The following is a 23,136-nucleotide window of genomic DNA, read 5'->3' on the forward strand; positions in this document are numbered from 1 at the left end:
TTAAATTTTAGTAGGGCCTAGGCCTAATTGTGTATCGTTGCCATTGATAATAGAAAAATATATCGGTATGTAGATTATTTTATTACATGCACTTGCCTGAGTGAGCATCAATTTGGTTAATGTGAGGTGGCCATCTTGATTTCAATGGCCATTTTTAATGAAGGCCAAATCTATTCATCATTATAAACTAATGTTAGAGCTTTCTGCCTTTTTTTAAGGGTACATGTACACTTTAAAATTTGGTAATCGTTTTGAAATGTGAAGGCCATGTTGAATTAAAATTGGGCATCATCTTGCATTTTGATGGCCATTTTAAACCTTGAGGGCCATTTTAAACCCTGAAGGGCATTTTTAACACTTTTTTTAAGTCTCATTTATTCATATTTTAGAGTGTCTTGCAATTTGTTAAGTTTCATTTCGGTTTGCCACTGTAAAATGAAACTTTACGATGGGGTGGCCATTTTGAATAATGGTGGCCATTTTTAATAATGGCGGCCATTTTTGTTTGTCTTGCAGCCATTTCTGAATGTGACGGCCATTTCAGTTGACATAAAATACATGTTCCATCAACTGCTGATGTTGTTTACAATCATTGGATGACCTTTAAATAACCATTCCTGGAGGGTTTTCCCGAGGGCCTATATCTTTATACACTACTAATACATAGTGCATTTATTAATGGTCACAATTATTAGCATTGAAATACCACATCCTGTACACAGACTGTTAAATGCTACAAATCATGTGATAACTTCAGTTCCGATAACCCAACACACCTGCGAGACCCATCATTTTCTTTCAAATTTGGAGCCCATTATTGTTTAAAATTTCATGAACCTGCCTAATTTATCATTAAGAAAGTCACATTTTCTCACAATTTTCGATTTGAAATTTCCAATAAATAGGGTCAACACAATTGAACAGAGTGTTGCCTCCGTTTTTTTTGGGGGGGGGCTTACCAGTTTTGCAAGATTCAAATGTCAAAAACTGGGGGGTCCCCAAGTATACAATCATTGTTGGTTACTCAATCCTGTAGGATTTAAATATCCAACATTACTTTCCATTTTTGACACTTTTACAGAGGCATATTTCAAAGAAAACGTAGGTAATCACCTAATGTTGTGCAAACAAAAAAAGGCACTCATGGCATCACAAACGACTGACTGCACAGCACCGACAAATGAACACACAGACCCTTCAGTCACTCGGCAGTAGGCCTCGTAGCAAAAAGTGAAAGAAAAAGAACGGCGACTGGACGAAATTAAACTCACCAATCATAGGACTCTGAAGCCATCTTGATGGCAGTATCAGTCCTCCTCTCAGAAAGGGGTATTCCTTATTTACATATGGCTTGTAAAATGTTGATCATAGCATCGTTCCGGTGCAGGTCAAACTTGTGTACACACACAGGACCCTAAGTTTTTAAACAGTGAAATGTCGGCCCAGTTTGCAGCGACGGTCACGCAAAATAGTACAACCCTGGGAAAACACTCGGCAGAAACTGCTTCAAATTCCACAAATCATGATGAAATGGTCGAGCAGGTACATGTTAAACAGTTCCCTAAACCCCAATGGGCATCCATCAGTCGAATTTGCAGCAACATTGAAGACCTTCGGTGTCGAGAACTGAGGTAAAAAATGTTGTTTTGCTATCCAAAAGCTAAACACATTTGTAAATTGTGCAGCGATTTGGTATATGGCCACTGACCTTGCATACAGTCGACAGCGCACTTCTAATGGCGCATAATCATACACTGGTCCCGAATAGATGAACATTGTGAATTCTTGACGTATGAAGGAAACCAGTGAATTCTGTGTTATTATTTCTAAGCTGGTACTCTGCTTCGCGTACAACCAGCAAGAGGGCCTTTGTTGAAAGCCAATCAATCAATATTAAAGGTAAATGAAAATGTTGAGAGAGGGCGCACTTCAGATTTTTATTTGCATCATTACCAATAATCAAGATGACAAAATGCACTGTTTACAGACGTACTTCGTCAAGAAACTGGAACCCTTTTCCGAAAGCAAAATAAATTTTCTTTAGGATGTTTCATGAAAGACTTTATGCCAAAGCTGATGAGCCATCTCAATCATCTTTTTCCAAATCTTGGCTCCGTAATCCGTCTTGTCTATGACATAATAATCTTGAGCCCCTACACTTGATTTCATGCATTAACAATTATTGCAACCCTTTAAATTCTGGCCTCATCGGACAAGAAATTTGCTGGGGAAAATCGAGTTCCAAGTCTAAGCTTGGAGGACTTAACTAACCGTCCCTACCTGGTTCCGTGGGTTTTACCCATAATATTTCTCCGAGGTTTTCTTCCCACCTCTACAATTGTAACTACTTCTTGTTGTCTCTTCTCAACTTTTTTTTTTCAGGCTTAAGAGTTACAATGCCTGGGATGTTTTTATGTCATTAGAAAAAAATGTAATAGAAATTATTAGTAATAAAGAAACGGCAATTTTTTCAGACCATTTCAAAGATGGAAGCCAGATTCCACCGCCCATCTGAGAACTCGGCTATTCTACGCCCGAGCTTTTTGGAAACTGGCATGTAGATCCCGGTGGGTATATCTGTGAAGTTTCAAGTCAATCTGACCATGGAGGAATAAGAACAGGGAGCAGTGTTTGAGCTCTCGAGGCCGGCCTTGGCCTCGAGGCCGGCTTTTCAAAGCCTTCGCCTGGGCCTCGCTACGCAATAACTCGTCTTGGCCTCAGCACCCTCTGGACAAGAAGAATCAGTCGAGGCCGGTTCAAGGCCGCCCGTTTTGAGTCAGTTTCTCAGCTTTCACTTTCCTTCCAATTCTTATTCTGACAGAGTACTTGCGATGTGCATGCGCTGTGGGCGTAGATTATTTTTGTGTAAACACGGGGTACGGAACCTAGACTCCCCAATGACGCGATGCAGCTAAATAGATTTTTTATCCCCAGGGAACATATTTAATTTGATTGATTGTTGCTTGAAAAGGATAGCTTTTCTGTTGCGTGAATTAGGCTCTACATGTATTGGAATTATTCCTAGTTCCTAATTTTCCCTAGTTCTGGATCGCTTGAAATAAAAGCCTACCTCTTTTGTGTTGTTCTTCAGTTCTACATTCCTATTTTGTACTACATTTTGTTCTCTGAAAATGTCTACAAAACAATTTTTGGCCGGATTTCCGATTCGCACTTCGACATTTCTGAACGGTTTGTCAAAACTCACGGGAGCCAAACAAATTACAGGGAGATAGTTCACTCGCTAAAAAGTGTGATTCCAAATACTATTTTCATATTCAACAGTCAATTATAATGACTTTTAGAGTTTCCATTTGTTTAAAATTGGCCAAAGCCTGAACGCAGTTTTCCACTATAGTATCGGATCGCGCATTATCTGCACGCAAACACGTTGTGAACACAACTACACAGACGTAACAGAAATGATGTGACGTAACGTGTTCGTCAACTGTGCGGTGCATGAAGGGCATAGCGTTCTCCACTGGACGGCAAAAGAAACTCGTCACTTCTGTCAAAGGCCACACATAAAAATTCACCCCATAAAAATTCACACACAAAAGGACTCTTCACCAAGCAAAAATGACCCACGAATGGACAACATTTTAAACAACCAATGACAAAGTGAACACCCGTTTTGTCAAAATGATGTGCATGAGTGGTTTCTGTATAGGGATGTTATCCTTACTGACTATGCATACACATTATTGAAAAGTAATGATTGTGGCTTCTTTATTTCGTCCTGTGACATTGATTTCTGCGTAAAACTTACGGCTCATTCTGTTACATTCTGTGACTTTTGATTCAGTAACCAAGTTGCTGTGCATGTCAATTTCTTCTTTGTTATAAAGATAATCACTTGCTTTTGGGCATGTGATTAGTAAGGGGTATTGCAGCATACCTGTGTACAAAAATGGTTTATTTCTATGAGGTGAATTTTTAAGTGTGGCCTTTGACAGAAGTGGCAAGTTTCTTTTGCTGTCCAGTTTAGTATTGCTGATAGCTCACTGCACAGCTGAAAATCTCAGTCAAAATTTACGCAATGTCTACCTTTTAATTCATTGGAACTTTTATTTTTGAAATAATTTTCTCTAAATTAAGAAATTCTTTCAAATTCCTTCATTCTGGATGCAAACTGGATTTCTTGCATGGTTACTTTTTATTCGTGAAGAAGTTTTTGTCACCATCTGGAACTGGGAAAAACTGATTCAGAACTAGGAACAGTGTCCTCGTCACTTTCGTTGGTCCTGTAAGTCCAAATTAAAAGATAGGATTTAAAATAAATCTCCAACACACAAGGCGGACTACTGATCAGATTTCACCGGAATCTGAGGGTTTTTATGGCTGCAATCTGACTGAATAATTTTCGTGATCCCCAACTATAAAAACGACTGATAATCATTATTGGAAGCACTGCTAATGTTTCTTTCATTTCTTAATGAAAAAAATGGTTACATTCACTAACAAAGTTATTTGGTTGCAGGACTTTCTGGCAACTTCGTGAACTTCAAACTATCTTACTTGATTTTGTTTTGGGACTAGCCTGCATTTAAGCCTTATACTCTTGCGATCTTGCTTTTATAATTGAAAATATTGAGGAATAAGTTTGTGGGGAATTGTATGTATTAAGAGCAATTACAGTTTGATTTTTTTTCTTTTTGTGATAGTGGGGGACTCCGTACTCTTACTTTGTTGAACGAAAGATAAAAATTGAACTTTGCAACACCTGCCAAACAAGAGGTAATTACGCCCATTCTAATTTGTTTGCCAGGTTGTTAGCAATGTTAAACTGAAAGTACGTGTAACTACTCAATAAAACACAGCACCCGGTTATTTTTCATTGACAAAATAGTTGGGGATATTGTCGCATCATAAGCAACAGTTTTTTTGTGGATCTAGATGAATCTTGTGTGCCAGCCAAGTTTAATGTAGTTATGTTATTCGTGTATGTGTTTAATAACTGGCCTTGGCCTTGGAGACTGTGGCCTCGGCCTTGAATGGCAGTAACTCGGTCTTGGTTTTGGAAACCCCGGACTCGGACTCGAAGGTTGTAGACAAGACTTCAACACTGACAAGGGGTACCCGCTCTTTAAGTGTTTTATGAAATTAAACTGAAGAGGGAAACTAGGCTAATTTTTTTTTGGGGGGGGGGAGACTGAGAAAATCGTTTAAAATACTGATAGACCTATCACCGTCGCAACCGCAGTCACAGTCTCTGCAGCTCCAATTTATTACTTCATCCTGCCATACTATCTCACCGCACCACCCAAACCGTCACGCATCACTTTGTTGTTTCATTTAAGATTTCCTATGCGTCCAAAAAAGATTGGAAGAAAGGTACCGACTGCATCCCGTCTCCTTCTGCCACTTATTGGCTAACCGTGGACTACAGCTTCATTTCTTGATCCCGTCGACGTAAAGTTCACTGACGAATATACTGCATCCGGGTGAAAGTTTACAGGCCTGTCAAACTCTACGAAGAGTTATACCCGCCGCCCCCTTCGTTCCAACTATTGCCGAATTTATCATGATTCAACAATTGCATTTCAGTTTTAACAGTAAGATCAAACCGAGACGTTTTTCTACGGAGAATTTGAACTGACCAAGTCCGCGTCTGACTTTCAATCAACTAGTCGGTGGGAAGGAAGGCATTTTGCAATTTCTGGACAAACAAAAATTTTGCCATTTGAGTGAAAAGCAAAAGAATTAATACGCTGTTTTCATCAGACACTGTTAAGTCAAGGATTTGCTGAGTTGGTCAACACCTTAGAAATTAGGAAAAGAATCTATAATTGATCTGTAACAGTTAGTTGCATGAAAACAGCGTGTGGCCTTGCAGGCTTTGTGGGTTTGTGGCCAGTTAGAGGTTGAAGATAATCCAGCAGCTGGTATATGCTGGTCTTGGGCAAGTCACCTGACCCCTATTTACCTCTCTACACTGTCACATGTATTTCGTAAGCGGATCCTTAATTACAGCTCAAAGGGGGCATCCCCCATCCAAACAAGGTGGGGCGATTTTGTTGCAGTTTAATCTATTTATTTCTTGATTGAAATACAAGAGAGAAACGGGCGAATTTCGAGGGACTAATTGTCTTCCCTCCAAAAGTGCGTGAAGTGGGCCCCAAGAATTCAGCCTAACTTGAGCAAGTAAGCAACTACATCTGTGCAATGTTTCAAGCTAGGCGTAAAAAATCACGAAATCTAATATCTTCATTTTTCAAGAAATCAAAAACATCCAAACGCGGATACGTGCCTCGTAAATTTTTAGACAATGTCCCACTGACGCAACGGATCTGTCAAAATTAAATACTGCCCTCTAGTTTGCCCTGCATATGCAACTGTGAATACCAGGATCCCTTCTAACATTCCAAGGACAATAGACAGGCTTATAATAGATTTTTTTCTTTTGAAACAGTAGCCGCTATTTTTGCGGGAGGCAAAGTTCACAGGAACGTCTGCCATGGTGGCAGTTTTGCCTCAAACTGCACGGCTACTTCATTGGTATTAAAGACGGAAGCATTTTGGTGTTTCGTTAATAACGTTCGTCCTTCCGTGTTTTAATGCTTTTTTAGAGTTTTTAAGACTTCAATTATTCCTTTAGTTGAGGCTGTGTACGGTCAGCCACAGTTTACCAAGCCCTGGTTGGCAAACATTATGTCTCTAACGTAGCAAAAGAAAGGTCCATTGACGATGCTAATAGGGTTTCGTGGACAACCTTCTTAAGATATGGAGTGAGGTGAAATATCTGTTCAGATTAAGGAATGAAAAGTCGAAATTTTATAACTTTGGTTTCATTTTCAACAGATAATGGAAGTTGTCACCTGCGAGTTTCAGTCGGTTAATCTAAGATACACTGGGGGCGGGGGTTCGTTTCAGATAGGAGAGGAAAATTTGTCCATTGACGCTACGCAAAATGGAAACCCGGTAAACAAGGTTGTCACCTAGCCAGAATAAAAAATATGACAGTCTGACTACACCATATTTTACATGCTGGCTCCCAGACGGGTGGATTCCATCCCGTCTCGGCCGTGCTGCGTGCAGGACGGATTTCATCAAAATCGAAAACGATCTCGCATGTCGTAGAAAAAAAATACGAACTCTGGTTCGTGTTTTACACAGCCATTTTGATAGCTGCAGTTAAGTGGCAAACGCGTCACAAAATGGCAATACGTGTAAAGGATGAATACAGTACAACGTCGCAGTCTGTGGTATGGAAGCTTGCTTGGCAATTAAGCTCCGTTGGAAATCCATACTTTTACAATACTTTGAACGTGGTGAAGGATATTCCAATCGCAAAAAAACCGGAAAAGTATGCCAAAGAAGCTCAACACAAAACTGCAGCCATGAAACAGGAAGTTTCGGTACTCGACGGGTTTGCGGTGACAAAAAGAAGAAAGAATCTAGTTTGAGAAGACGAAGTGAGATTCTGAAACCTAGAACTGGTGGTTTGGGCTCGCCATTTCGAAAGTTGTATCATGGAACCATTTTTCACGAAATCCATCCCATTGTATTTGATTCCTGTCGATTCGATTCGGGAATGATATTTCTCCTATATATATCGAATCAATATTTCTTTGTTGACCGACATCGAATCAGGCAATGGTAATTGTATCTTGTTATCAAAATAACCACATCTCGGTCGAAACATGGAAAAGATGCCCAAAGCTACTTGGGATTGAGGATCGTAGAGTTTATGATTGAGAAGGTTCTGTTTTCGTTGCCACTTATCATAATCACTAATCTGAAAATCTGGACACGCTCCTAGACAGAATTTTGTTTTATTTAGGGAACACCTAAAAACCTCACATTCATCAAAACGGGGTTGGAAGTCCACAATGTGTTTTACCAAATCAAATTAAAGACGAAAATAAAACATCACGTCACAAAAACATGTCATAAAATCACCCCACACTAGACACGTTTTCAAGATCAAATACACTAGGCGGTAAATTTTCATCCATCATTATTTTTTTCTTTGCAGCATTTACAACAAAAAGATCCAAACAGAAATTTTCGGGATAACTTGTCATGCTAGAGGGGCAACTTCCTTCAATTTTATTTCATCTATTTTCATCTCTCCTCATTTCACAGACATTTTGGCTAGACTTGTCTGTACACACTGCGCAAGAATGTATAATAACTCGCAGTTGGACTTGGCCAACCCTACAGTCGCATTTGGCGGTGGTGGGGGGGGGAATGAGTGTACACATAATGCATTGGGCTTGTATGTAACAAGGCAGTGATATATTAGTCCATTGATTCCTTTCGTTTCTTATCCACCGGAAAGATGCTTGCCCTTGCTGACAGCAATTAAAAATCCCCAATAGGTTCACGTATGGACAAGGTGTAGATGAAACAGACACTGAGGGGAACCCTTTTCTAATTAAGGACATGGATCCAACTGTGTGTGGACGTCTTCGATCCAAAATGTATGCAGTGTGTGCGCACGTGCCTTTTTTTTCTGCTCGATCCCCGGAAAAAGAATACTAAGCCGTTTCTAAAATGTTATAATACGGATCACAATATGCACTTATAATATGTGGAATATTCCACAGATCCATATCCAGACACGTACGAGTCGATGGAACAAACAATCACGAAAAAGGAGATCAGGATAGTGCGCAGTCGAAGGTCTATACCTCTGTGTCGCATTGCTTTCAGCTTTAAATTGCCAATGTGCAATTTGGGTTGTTTTGTTTCTGAATCTCTTCCTGTATTACAAACAGACCTTGAGGTTAATAACAAATATAGGTTGCACCATTTTACCGTGTCGGGGGTGCTGTAATTTTCGATCATTAACTCCACAAGATCAGCGTCAACTTTAGCAAAATATTAGACAAAAACATTACTCTCAAATCCGCTTAATAGTTAATGCGAGCAAGACCGGCCGAACCCATCACTGATTAACACTGTTATCTCAGCCGTTATCAGTCCCATGCAAATTATGTTCATGAATTATGCAACGGATAGGTGTGTCCTTAACGGAGTTCAGGGGTTGGACTTTTTTTCTACGATGACCCCTCGAATTTGCAGGGGAAAAATATAAAGTAAACACTGGGAAATGAATGTACATACACGGGTTGTGTGCACAAAGTACAGGGCTGTATTTATCCGGTGGATCGGTGGCCCGAACAGGTGTAAACGAGCCATCACACGGCGGGACACTACAAAGAGGTTCACCACAAAAAACCACCACGCGTGCCATTCTTGTTTCTCTCACACGATGTAGCCAGAAAATAGAGATGTTTTCCTGGAGAAATTTCAAGGACTAAGAAAGAGCGATTTTGAATCCGGAGTTATCAACATGTCCGGTGGCGTTACGGAGCTGCAGAGGCAGCTCATTCTTGCCTTGGTGCACTCGGGGCTGGATAAAACAGAGTTGATCCGCGAGGTCTCCATGGCCTATCCAGCCACGGGGATCGGGACGGACCGCAACGGGGAGATGCGTCCGAACCACGGCGTGAGTGCCGGCGAGAGCTCGGCGGCCGTGACCGTTCCGGCGAACGCGTCGCCGGTGATACGGAACACTGCGGACAGCGCCGCGCGGGAGCGGGATGAAGACCACGAAAATGACGGGCTGAGACAGGGAGGCAGCGGGGACGAGCTCAGCGAAGACGAGCACCGGCAGGGAGAGGAGAACGGAGGCATGATGAGTGGAGATGACTTCGAGGGAAGTGAGCATACGTTCGACCACTCCATCGACCCATCCAGGCCTGTGTCTCTCAAAGATGAGTTACTAAGGTAACCTAGTACAAGTGTCCAAAGCTTTCGGGGTTTACGTACTGGGTTTTCCGTTAATTATAACATGAATTTTCCAACATCTTGTAGACAAGACATGATTTGATAAACAAAAAGGAAACTAGTATCAATGTAGCTTTGTGCTGTAAGGATGTAAAATGTCTTCATACAAAAATTGGAACCAATTCGAAGTAAAAATTTCCATCGGAGTTACGCTTTAGACAGTTAACAAATCTTGGGAAAATATTTGCACTGGGGCTTCTTACACGGCCAAAATACGATTTTGAAATTCATTTAAATTCTTTTGTCAGTAACCTACCCTACTTTTCACATTTCATCAACGGACGTATTGTTTCTCACATGTAGTTAACACAATCTTAAATTTGTAACAAAAATAAATCTGCGACCCCCTGAACTTTCCTTAACTGTTCCGAATGTTTTGACAAATCATACACTCAAAGAAACGTGAAGTATCCACGTAAACAACTAATATTCTTCTTGGCTCTATATTGGCACGGCTCTAATATTTTTGGGCCATGCATTTCATGATCAAATCCATATAGCTTCCAAGTTGCAGACTCTGCCGTTATGTTGCCTCGTATAACACTCACCTCTTTGAAGAGACTTAATTTTGATTTACCCTAACAGTCCTGAATCATCCCATACCTCGCGCACACCCTATGGCACCGATTCATAATAATAAACTGAATTAAAGTTTTCGTTCAACAGATTTGCTTTAAAAATTAATCTAACTTTATCCTTCTTTCTTCAGAATGTCGACATACATTGCAGATAAAAAAAAAAACCGTGCCCGTTTGGCGCGCTCTTTGTACCGATCCTTTGCGATTTGGTATGTCTAAAATTCGTGGCTGTGACAAAACGCTCCCTCGTATTACCGAACCTTTACCATCCCATTCAGCAAAATATTTACTCTGCACTTCAGCGAGGAAAACGAATCAACTTTGAAAAGCAAATCAAACTTATCCAAAACCCGCTCGTCAGAAATTAAAGTTTAATACACTTTTGTGAGAAAGAATGGAAAAAAATACATTTACGTCTGGTAAGTGGCTTTGTAGTAACATTAACAGTAAGATTTAAATTTTCAGATCGTCGACTTGAGATAAGGCTAACGCCCTTGAAAGCGGCATGGTGAAATGATGTTTGAAATCTGCTGAAAGAAACAGATACAATTTTAAAGCTACCGTAATAATTTGAGAATTTTTTTTTCCTGTGGTAAACGTTACGGGGATTTGCGGTCCAAAAAAACGCAATTCTTGAAGAAATACACTGTTCTTTGAGAAATGAAAAGAATTGTCCACAAAAGGAGAGAGTCCAAAAAGGATTGAAATTCGTCCATAAAAGTTACATGTTATAACATTGCAAGGGAAACCGGCAAAAGTCGACCAACCTGCCTTTCGATATAAGGAACAATAATTACAGCCAAAATCGAAGAGTCCAACAAAGTTCATTGTGCTTTTCTGCGGAAGCCAGGAGTGGAAAAAAGGAATGCTGAACAAAACGAAAAGTGGAACAGCTTTCCAAAATTATTGATAAAATGAACGGGGGGACGCAAGTTGCGTCGGTTCGCACAAATTAACTGAAACGCAGCCAATGTTTCCTCTTCATAAGACAACTCATGCACGTACTACTTTCAGGACAAAGTTTCGACCAACGTATAGGCCTACCGTGAAGTCGACTTTGTGCGCCCGATACTATCCTTACTCCGCTTGAAAACTCCCCAACCCCACCTTGTCTAAGTGGTCCGTTTTGGGATCAATTTCCAGGCGCTTTCTGATTGGTAAAAAGTTTCCTGGACCCAGGGGATAAAATGCAACCACTCTGGTTATTTCATAACCAGGCTTATGACGGCTAGGAATAAATGATCAACTCGGTATTATGGCTTAATTGCAGACAGGGGCTGAGGACCCGGGTAGATGATTTGCCAGACTTTATAACTTTATCTTTAGGGGCATGGTTGAAGCCCTATCTATTCTCAGTTCGGAGATCAAGGTATAAATACTAGTATGGTAAACTCTCCGTCCACCACAACATTACACCAGAGCGAGCGGTGCTGTTCATGGTGATGTCCAGCGGAATAGTACACCCGAACTCCCCGGGCGATGTGCGCCGACTCGCCGGTAGTTACACACGCATACACGGAGCCAGCCCCGGAATATTCATCTGCTGGGCCAGCCATTTTTTTTTCTGCGATGGTTTTCCATACCATCAGAAATTAGATCTGTCTTTAGCTCTCTCTGTGTATGTGTCTCGCTCATCACAACCATGGCGTTGGATAATATCAGAAGGTTGGACTTTGCTCCTGGCAGGCCATTTTCGGGGGGAGCGCGGGGCCTCTGCAGCGTGTTTGGAACAGGTTGGCTGTGTAAACTAGACCGACCCACTCCGTCAGAAGGTAAGACCAAACGGCCCCGGCAAGCAGTCGCCGCTACGCCGCCGCAGCAAAGCGGCGCGTTGGCGGATCCGCTAAATTACGAATATACACGGGAGGCCCGGCTCCGCGGGAAACTTGCAGGGGCTGCGCGCGCTGGGAATTGACTCGAGAAAATCAACGAAGTTTCCCCTTTGCCACATGGAATCGGTGGACATTTCGTCCCAGGAAGATGGAGTGCTCCTCATTTTGTTCAAAAAGTGCAAGTTTGGTTCGGGCGGTTCAATGGAAGCCGAAAATCATTTCGCACAATTAGCATAAAAAGAAACAAGACACAGACACGAATGGGAAATATTGCTGAATGTTTTTGCGACGCTGAAAAAAAATTTAAAACGACAAAAAAACAAGGAGCTTGAAAGTCAGTCGGTAGTTTTGAGAAATTTAGGAAATAATATCGTACGAAGTTCAATTTATTACTTTTGAGACCCAACAGGAAATAACAAATTACAAATTACATATAGGTAACAGTGTCAAAGTACACAGCGTACTAATTAAACTAGGCCCATATAGCGTGTGATCTACTGTTATATTTTGTGGTAAAACGAAACAACGAAACGCACATCATGAGCATGATGTGCGTTTTTCATCGACTTGGAACTATCACGAGCAACAAAATAATTGCGAGGTAAAAATCGATAGACTATTTGATAGCGATTGATCAAAGCAACTATTTTTAAGACCGACGCCCGAGTGGGCCTATAGGGCCTAATTAATGATTGATCTGTCTGTGAAAAAAATAAATCAATCGTCGATTTTTGAAACGATGATGTCAATGTTCGTTTCAAAACTGCGTGGTTCCTTACGCCACAAGATGACGTTAGCATCGTCAGATCATCATCTTATTTTGCTATTATGATCACTTGAGAAATAAATAGCGCCTTTAATATTGCATAACAGCAGAATGCGAGAGGCATAGGAAACAGCAATAGGCCTATATAGCAAAGAACTTTCACCGAGAGAAAAAAAATGCATTTCCCCATGACGATACGTCTTTGATACTAATTTAATACCTCCTTATTATAGCCACAATCGCAACAAAAACATCTGTTGAAAATGCAAACAAGTTAGCTACTGCAATCAATTTTCCTGAAAGACGGAAAACCGATAGTTACCATGGCACCGTTTTTTCTTTTAAAACTGTAATAGGGCTTTAAAATTGAACGAAATATAACCCATGAAAAGGTCTATGAATCATTATCTCTTTCAAAGCGAATTCCTTCTTCAAAAAATTTAAACGCACGTAGTAGCTGCATTTTACTCCCCTTCAATAGTTTACTTATTTCGAAAACAAATTCGGTTATTGATTAATTAATGGGATGATTAACGAAGGTACCACTGTCCGAATGTTGAACTTCATCCTCGACAAGACCGGTAGAAAAATTTTGAGCGTCATGCATATTTTGCCCAAATTAAGGTTTCATAATTAACAGTCTCAATTCCTGAGTAAATGGTCAATTAGAATTAACCGCTGCCATAAATTTCATCCAAGGGATTGTTTATAATAATGCAAATAAAATATTAAAAAAAACTGTTTTACCTAGTAAGATCAATCATGCGCATTTTAATGTTTTAACTAAAATTATTAAAGGCCGGAAAACTGTAAAATCTTTGCATACTTTTTTGTGTGATGGAATTCACACAGCTACAATTTTATTGATTCCAAGATGACAGAATGCGTATCTAATTGCACACAAAACCCCCAAATTTGAAGGCCTAAGCTGACAAAATTTACAGTGTCTGAAAGGAAAGGCTTCAACTCGTCATCTTCACAACAGATTGTCAGACTGACAAACCACAACTGGGTACCTCTCATTCTAGCTCGTTAAAACATTGTCAGTGAGACGAGTTTTCGTTATCTGTGTTCACTCAAATGTTGGAGCGAGCGATAGGGCGGAGGTTTACTTTACGTCACAAACAGCCCGCTCGGTTTTTAACTCTCGCCTTCGTGTCAGGCATTTGGCACGCCAAATTCAAGTCAACGAACATCAAGGGGATTTTTCTCTAGGAATGCCCCGAGGCAAATTGCTTACATGACATGGGGGGGGACAAAATTGGCTATAGGACATAAGATCTCAGCATTGTTACAAACGATGAGGGGACAAAGTTTATTAAATCTGGATAAAGCCCTATCAGTAAAATGTTTCCCCTGGGGTCCCTGGAGGAAGAAAGGAAGGAGACAATGTCTAGTTCCGGAGGGAGGAAAACTCCAGATTCCGGGGAAAACCGTCCGAATCAGGTAGGGATTAAGACCCCTCCATGCATATGTTGGCCTTGGCCGCAGAAGTGGAAGGCGAGAAAAGTACCACTGCGCCTATTGATATCGCCTTCCTAATGGTTGGGACATAAGCTAATTACCATCAAATCTGTTTTTTTTTTCATTCTCAGGGGTAATCTTCTGTGGACCTTGATAACAAAATAACAAAATAAACCGCGCCAATTTGTTGTGAGTTTGGAGTGTCGTGTAAGGAAAGACTTTTCATCGAGTTCACTTTGCAACCTTTTTTTTCTGCCAACGGTTGAAATGCTGACAATGTTAATATCGCCTACAAAGCATAATGTTCCTGTCAACGGTTGCCTGGTCTCCAGGGATATGAGATTATGAGATCTGAATATTTTCATTCAAGGACGCGCTGATTAAATTCTGCCGAGAGTTTCTGATGTAGAAAGCTTTTGGCCAGGTTTGACATTCCTTTGCTAAAATCTCAGCTTCACAAAGAAAACTTTGCAGAGCATCAAGGCAAAGTTGTTCGTCTGGTTTGTTGCGAAGGAAAAGAGGAGAAACTGGGGGAAACCACAGAAATGAACCAGGTGATAGATGCATTTTGAAACTCGACTTCCCCTTCCGAATGCAATACAACGAAGAAAATTAAACGGTCGACGCGTGCCTAACGAACAGTGGCATAGCTAGGATTTTAGGGGGGGCGGGCACAAAGGGGGCACCAGCATCTTACGGGGGGGGGGAACCAGTTTGCAGTGGTGTGGTTTTTGGGGCAAGTTTTTGTTAGCCTTGTTCAATATCCATTCATCCGTTTTTTTCCAGGGGGGCACGGGGAGCCACTGGGAATTTGTGGGGGGCACGTGCCCCCAAGCCCCCTACGCCACTGCAAAAGAAAACCACGGGGAAAAGATTGCAACCGAATGAAATCCCTGTTGAGATTGCATCGATCATAGCAGGGCGAACAACACAATTAGAAACAGTAGCTAAGGCAAATGCGATAGGAAGGCTGTAGAGCAGCCATAGGAAAGGGATGGATGGCAGATGGCAACGCGATGTAGATTCGATAAGCAAAAATAGAATGCTGATAGAAGCAAACTTGGGATGATTAAAATGTGGAAATTAAGATGAAAATTGCAGCCTCCAACAGGCTACGTGCCTGATGGAAGATACAAGGAAAGCAAAAGTATAGCTGAGAAAGAAACCAAGTTAATTGAGGAAGTGAAATAAATTACCAAGACAGGAATTATCTCAAATAGCATTTGTTGTTTCTATACTTTGCCGAAGTAAAATATTGGAAAACATTAATTTATGACATATTAAACATTGCCTAAACTAAACTTTCGCAAACAGCCCCAAACATTGAGAATTACTACCAGTATCAAAAATTAACACCGAAAACAAAACCAACCAGCTGGTTACCCCGTAGTCAAAATGGTACATGCCTCCATACCTACGACTCCAACATTAGTGAATGCCGCCCTGGCCAATAGCAAGACAGGGTATCTGTGTAAACACGGAGCTTTGTGCACACAAATTGGCGAATGAGCAAACAAGCCATGGTTTTGGAACCGACATAGACTTGACTAAATCTACCCCGGGAGTATTTTGCCCCACGCAAGATGGGTGTGACAAAAATGCTATAAAAATGTTGCCTCCGCCCTCTACTGAATATAAAGGGGAAAATTCACATTATCAACAGAGGCTTCATATTGAATCGTTGACTGTTCTGATTAAATTCTTCCTGTGTGACGTAACTACTGGCCCCAACATGCTTTTTTCGTGTTTTTAAAAATGACACGGGTGAAAAATGTACACGCAGTTACAATACTTCCACTTAATGTGCAAATATGGAATGTTAGATAAGGATGTATGAGTTGTGCAAAAACAAATTTGAGCCGTCTGTTGCCTCATCATCACTCCGACTGCCCATAGTACAAGCCTGAAGTTGCAAACTACAAACCAACCTCAATAAAGTAGGCCTATAAACGACGAGACAAAGAATTGTGGGAAGCTTCACTCGGCTCTCCAATGAAAACTACCAAGGTTTAATGCCCGCGAAACAAACGCTGACATGCCCATGGTGACTAGATAGCTCAGTCGATGGAGCAGGTATCTGCCATGGATCGGAGACTGCGGAACGAAATTTACCCCTAAACTTGAGGTGCGACTGAAGGTGCCTTTCCATCTGTACGTTTTTGGGGTGCGTTCTGTAGACGGTGCGTTTATGCGTTTCACTCTCATGGACGCAAACATCAACCATTAACATAACACACGTGTGGCTGCGGGAGCGATTTTGACGGATAGCGCCCATACACGCAACTCTTGGCGCAAGTATATTGACGCGCGTAGGGAAAGGCGCCTTGATACCGAATTTTAAACAATATATAACACTTTCAAAGGCAAAATCAGGGCATCTGTTATGTTGTTAGGGTCGCCAAGCATGACAGAGAAAAAGGAAACGGACATTTGAAAAACAAACGAGGCACTCTTTGGGGGACAATGTAACAACGAAACCAAATATGCTTAATGACAAATCAAGCTATTTAACGATCTGATGATTTCTGATTTAAAATTTAAAAAGTTTTAAAAAGACCAATTGCACATAATACTTGTCACATTCACAATCTGATATTAAACCGGTTCTGTTGCTTATCAAAATCCCCATGAAATTCATCTGCAACCCCGAGCGGAATGGTTGAAGTCTACCCATCTACAGGTTCATCAAGTGCAGATGGGGACTAGCTGTACTTACATCCCTTAGTCACTGCTACACGCTGGACAAAAATACAGATGAGAAAAATCCCCTCCGTCAGTTAAAAAAGTTGATGATTAAAGTTATTAACTTAGTGAAAATAAAAGCGACACAGATGTGGATCAACAAACCTCAGTATAAGGACAGTAGGGAAAAAGTACTGTGACACTGTTCCAGGGCAGGAGATCCATACGGTAGTCCGTGGGTTTTGTTTTTCAGGTCCTCCGTCTCTTTTTTTTTGGGGGGGGATTGTAGAGGCAGGGGGAGAGAACTGTAATGACGGAGGAGGGAGAAGACATGATGTTAATTTCCCGTGACCACCAGCCTGGCGCCAGCGAATATTGGTGGTGACGAGCGAGCGTGCATACCCGCCGCAGCACTATGTACATGTGTGTTTGCCATGTCCAAGGGTCAGTTTTTTTTATATAGAGGCGCATTGTGTTTTTCCTCCACCATTTCCTTTCAGGACTGCCTTTGGTCCAATGAATTTTCAATCGTCTTTTGCTCTTTGTTGCAAGCATACCCTGCGATGGATATGTGATGAAAACTAAAGCTTGTTTTATTCTGAATTTCAGTTCTATGCTTGATCCATTACTTATGACTATATTTTCAAATTAAATGAAATTCATTTCAATGATCTATAATTTGACTAACATATGTTCAATCAAAATTGACTATAAACTAATAATGTTGTGATAAGATTAGGAAAGACACCTGAATTCTATAAAATGGAAATCATATTCCAATCTCCCCATGCAATGTCAAATTAAAGATGTCAGTAGAACCCGACCACTCTTAAACCTTATAGTATGATTCATGGATTTTGCTAAAAAGGGCAAGATGTAAACTGGAAGGAAATGTAAAAGAACAAAACAAACCTTGTAACAAGATTCTGAGGCTTTGTATGTGTACTGTTTCCAACAATTCCACAAACCAAAATGCATTTAAGTCAATCATCTTCCAACGTTTTCCAACTGCTGTTGTAGTTTGTTGATCTACATGTATGCGGAAACCCCCCCCCCAAGGCTTCATTCAAGTCAGTATATGCTACTGTATTCGGCTTTGTATTTTACTGCTGTTGGAATCTCTTGGGTCCAGAAGATTACCTCGAGAAAAGGGGTTTACATCTGTCACAATATTACAAATTAGGATCTTGGATTTTTGGAGTGGCGAGTGTGATCAGGGTTGAACATTTTCATTGTTTCTCTGTTTCGTGACTATCTCGAGATAAGAGAGTCTCCAACTACATTTGGAGTCCTAAATTTCAACTCCCCCCCGAACTGACTTCGGCATTTAATTGAATAAACCCGGTCAGTCTGCCGCAATAGGTCAAAACTCACTACCCATGTATCAAAGTCTCTGACGCTCAACATGTTTTTAGCGACCTGTAGATAACCCCAGATTTATTTTAACCTATTTGGAGCGCCCCATACTTCAACACGCCTATTTTGGCCTAGAACATGACAGCACAAGGGGACAGGCTCCACGATACACTGGAGACATTGGTGATCAGTTATTACACGGGATGTAGCGCTGATCAATACTATTGTCACTGTTACTTGTGACTCACTGTCAGGCTGCACTCCACCCATGTTATCGCTGGCAGAGCTTTTCCAATTTCACCAGGATGCAACTGGCCTCCACATTGCCCTGCTGGGTCATTCTACTGGCTAAAATGAACCATGTCATTGGTAACATACAGTAAACTCCCCTAATAACAAAATTAAAGGGACCAGACAAACAGGAGTTTGTCATAACAGAACTGGAAAAACACAGAAAACACAAGAATTCAAGAAACTGGAATTCTCGGATTGTCAGACTTTGCTCTTTATACCAGTGTGCTTTAAAACAAGAGTCAACTGTATTTTATCACATGTGCCATTTATTTTGTTTTAATTCATTTTTGTTTTGGTGACATTTTTTTTGCTGGACTTTAATATGTATTACACAAATACATATTGATGTTACTTAGACATCCACAAAGGAAATAAAATTCATCTAGAATCTTGCTTCATTTTGAATTTTGAACCTGATGAAAAATGTTACAGTAATTATTCTCTGCAACAACAAACCCACACCTACACCATACAAAATCAAGTTTCCCTTTCAAGGAAGAGTGCTAATTGTGCATTTACAAAAACTTGAATGCGAATTTGGATTGTGCACAAGTACCATCTTAAAATGAAAATGTGCAAGGAATAAAGAATGGAATTTGTGAACTTGTTCACACATGCCATGAAAATGCATTCCTTCCCCAACCCTGAAGCTACTCAGTGCCCTCAACAGTGGATGCCAAAAACAAATGGACAGAACGATAAAGACCCAATCCATCTGCAAAAACACTAAGTACACAAAATTTGAAAAGGGTTCCTTGCAAAGGGGAAAAGCAATCACAAATGTTTACCCCTTCTCTCTGTCTCTCGTTGCAAGGACCGACTCTTGGCAAGTCGCCAAGATGATCAAGAATTACATGCAGCAGCACAACATCCCACAGCGGGAGGTAGTGGACGCTACAGGGCTCAACCAGAGCCATCTGTCCCAGCATCTCAACAAGGGCACGCCCATGAAAGGGGCCAAGCGAGCTGCACTGTACAGTTGGTATGAGAAGAAACAGCAGGAGATCATGCAGCGTGAGTGGCATTTTTAAGAATGGAGATCTTGGAGGACTCGGGACTGTTACAGTTAACAATACTAAAACAAAAAGCTCTCAGGAGGCACACAGGTTCTACTGGCAGATCTGGGTTAAGCAAGTGGGGCCATCCCTCTCTCAAAAAGAGGCAATTTATTGAGGGGACCAAATACAATGGGAGAATGATTTTGGTAACTTTGTGCGTGTCATCTGCCTTCCTCCCTAAAGTGTGCAAAAGGCCTTGAATTATTACCTCAGTTCTACATAAAGAAATCTTAACATTTGTTCTTTCCCTTCGAAACTTTGGTTCTGAATCTGCCCTTGACATGTCCTGATACAAAGGGGTCAGTGGGAAGTCACAGTGTGTTAAAAAGTAGGGTTTCTGGGCATCTACTAGAAAGTGACAGGTCCTGAGTTGTTCTCAGATTGTCCAGTTTGGCGTCCTCAGATCATGTTGAAGAGACTGGGTACAAAGCTGGCCAAGGCACAGTCTAAGAAAATCACATTATCGGTCACTAGAAGACAAACCACAAAAAGAAACTGACTGCCATGAACCATTTGCCCTTGATCAGCCTACCACACATAAGCAGGACATTGCTGAAGTAATTTTTCAAACAGTTGGGCAAGGTAGCCTCTCTCATCCTGCTGACCTTGGCAAGTGCATTTTATCATGTGGATATCTGAAACAGTAGTACTACTTTACTTTTCACTTGACAACTGAATAGGCTGTCAAATATATTTCCCAATCCTCTACCTTTTCCATCATTTTCATTTCAGACTTAGTTTTATGAATTCTGTACCCCAAGCTGAGACCCTTGCACTCATGCAGCTCCATTTTTGTCTACAGCAACATCAAATTGTGCAACGTGAGGTCACAATTTGGAGTATTTTGTATTGGCTCCAAAAGTGAACATTTGAAACCAGATGAAGTCCTACCTGAGTAACACTGATTTGTTTGTCCAACACTGAACAAGCTCTTACAAAAGATATTTCTGTGTTGGCCAAGGCAAACTTAAAATTTGCCAAAACAAAACCCCCACATCACATCAACACTAACCTTGATTTGACTGGCCTTGACAACAGAGTTCACAAACCCAGAGAAGGCCATCATGTCTGATGATCAAAGGGACACATCCAGGAGCAAGAAGATGCGACGGAACCGGTTCAAATGGGGGCCGGCATCGCAGCGGATACTATATGATGCCTACCAGCAGAATCGAAATCCTAGCAAGGAAGACAGGGAGAATCTGGTCGTTCAGTGCAATGCGTGAGTACATCTCGGTTGGTCAAATAAACACAAAGCACATTCAACGAAAGACAAAACAGACTAACAGGATTTGAACCTGTGATGCCTAGATTACGATGGGATTTTCCAAATCTTGGCTTTTCTCCACGATCTTATGATCACTTCAAAATTCCCACTGTGGAGACTAAATATGACCTCACCTATTACGAATTTTCAACATATTTCACCCACATAATGCCAATTGCTATTGCTCAAATGCTAAACTGAGTGATACAGCAAAACACAGAGCTCAGTTTGCTGAAATTTAATGTAACAATGTATCAAAGTAAGGTCCTCACAAAAGTACACTGTATCTTTAACCCTGACACTCCAAGAAGCTTAGGCCCTTCAAAATTTACCGGAAAGAGTCTGGAAGATTTTACAAGATTCAAGAGAGGCCACACCACATCTTCCACTTTTCATGGGACTTGATGCCCCTTTGAAGCTACAGAAAAAGGAATGTGCTGTGGGTTTTTCTATACAGTGTTTGATTTTGGAGGATTAAGGAAGGTTCCTTATGAGCACATGTATGTCTACGGGGTTAGGGCCTAGATTGTAGGGCCTACATTGCAGTGTTTTCGTCCATTATAGGTCCTTTCACAAAGCCAGTCCAAAGTCCCTTCATAAGACCAGTCAAAAGTAATAACACAGTGAGCAATAAAAAATCCTCAAGGAATGCTTTTGTCACAGTTCATGCAACTTGGCTTAAAAGACTGATGACTTGGGATGGACTTGCAGTGGGGGACTTGTGATGGGCACAACTACAACGTGGAGCTAACAACAGACCCTAGACCAACAGCAGTTTGCGTGTTTGCACAAAATTGCTACACATCGAAACTTGAACAGGGAGCGTGTAATCCCCCCGTATTCCCACCGCAAATTATCAGCCATCTTTGTTGCTAATCTGATTAAATATGCATGGACTCTGACCTCTATTATTTGACTTGTTTTCTCTACTTCAGGGTAAAGTGAAAAACACTCTGACTTCAGAGGTCAAATTTTGTTGGGCAGGGCAGGTTTGCATAGGTAGTTCAAAACATATGTTGCAAGCTAAACTATGACTGAATTTTTTTCCTCTAACTAATTGATTTTAAAATGATGAAACAGTTCCTTTCATTGAAGACAACTGAATACCAACAGGTGGTGCAGCTACCGCATCATATTTACTCAGCGGTGTTTTTCTTAATGATAAGCCAAAATATCCAGGTACATCATACATATTTACACACCGTAATTCACATTTACATGTCCACTGAATTCACTAGAAATATATTTCATGATTTGTGCAAACAGTATATATCAAATGTATTAACATATGGAACTGACAAGTTATGACCAAAATGTCCAAACTATGCATAAGCTTGATAACATCTTGGTAAAAATCAGTGCTGGTTTTTGACAATTTCCACATAAAATATGATGCAAAGAGTGTACATCGTTCAGGGGACGAGAAGATAATTGGATGCAGATTATTCATTACCAGTCATGGAACAAGATATACATCATCAAGTGAAACAAACATGCTCCAAATATGAGAACCATTGGAGGACAATTGATCATTCACGCATGCAAGGGCAAATCAACCAAAACTCATCCCAGTCAATTTTCTGAAAATGACCAATCATATTTTGGGTTGGTAGAAAACTGATGATTGATATTGCTCTTCACCCTGAACTGAGTTTTTATTTGAAGATTAAAGGAACTTAGCTGATAACATAATTCAGATCCTACTTTTATAACATTATGAGGAAACGTAAGGCATTCCAAATGACATGACAATAAAGACTTTTGATCTCAAGCATGAAATCCTGTTGATTGATCTCTTTGTTAGTGCAGAAAACTTTTACTAAAGTTACATTCACGTAAATTTGCATCCTCCTTGACCATACTGTGATTGAAAATATTTATATTTTCAAATTTTCTTAGAAATTAATACTGCAAAAATGTTTCATTTAAACAGCATGTTTCTTTAATCTTTTAAAGAACTAACGTGTTGGTGATAACATATTTTTTTCATTGAAAAAAATTGAAATGTCACAAACCTGATGATGATAATTGGAACGGTCAAATC

The 23,136-nt window shown here is 40.7% G+C and overlaps 2 protein-coding genes across 2 annotated transcripts in view; one reads left to right on the plus strand and one right to left on the minus strand.

Moving 5' to 3' along the window:
- LOC110984869 (signal peptide peptidase-like 3) overlaps positions 1-1,730 on the minus strand; it is a 48,459-nt gene extending 46,729 nt beyond the window's left edge. Inside the window, exon 1 of the mRNA XM_022245454.2 lies at positions 1,272-1,730. Coding sequence (XP_022101146.1) covers positions 1,272-1,294 — 23 coding nt within the window. The 5' untranslated portion in view covers positions 1,295-1,730. The remainder of the gene's footprint in view (positions 1-1,271) is intronic.
- A 7,373-nt stretch (positions 1,731-9,103) lies between these two features.
- Positions 9,104-23,136, plus strand: part of LOC110984868 (hepatocyte nuclear factor 1-beta-like) — a 67,416-nt gene continuing 53,383 nt past the window's right edge. Inside the window, exons 1-3 of the mRNA XM_087141114.1 lie at positions 9,104-9,735; positions 19,582-19,781; positions 20,864-21,047. Coding sequence (XP_086997240.1) covers positions 9,299-9,735; positions 19,582-19,781; positions 20,864-21,047 — 821 coding nt within the window. The 5' untranslated portion in view covers positions 9,104-9,298. The remainder of the gene's footprint in view (positions 9,736-19,581; positions 19,782-20,863; positions 21,048-23,136) is intronic.

The sequence above is a fragment of the Acanthaster planci genome, linkage group LG09 (assembly GCF_054643075.1).
Source record: "Acanthaster planci isolate LZ-2023a linkage group LG09, COTS_SCS, whole genome shotgun sequence".
Classification (NCBI taxonomy): domain Eukaryota; kingdom Metazoa; phylum Echinodermata; class Asteroidea; order Valvatida; family Acanthasteridae; genus Acanthaster; species Acanthaster planci.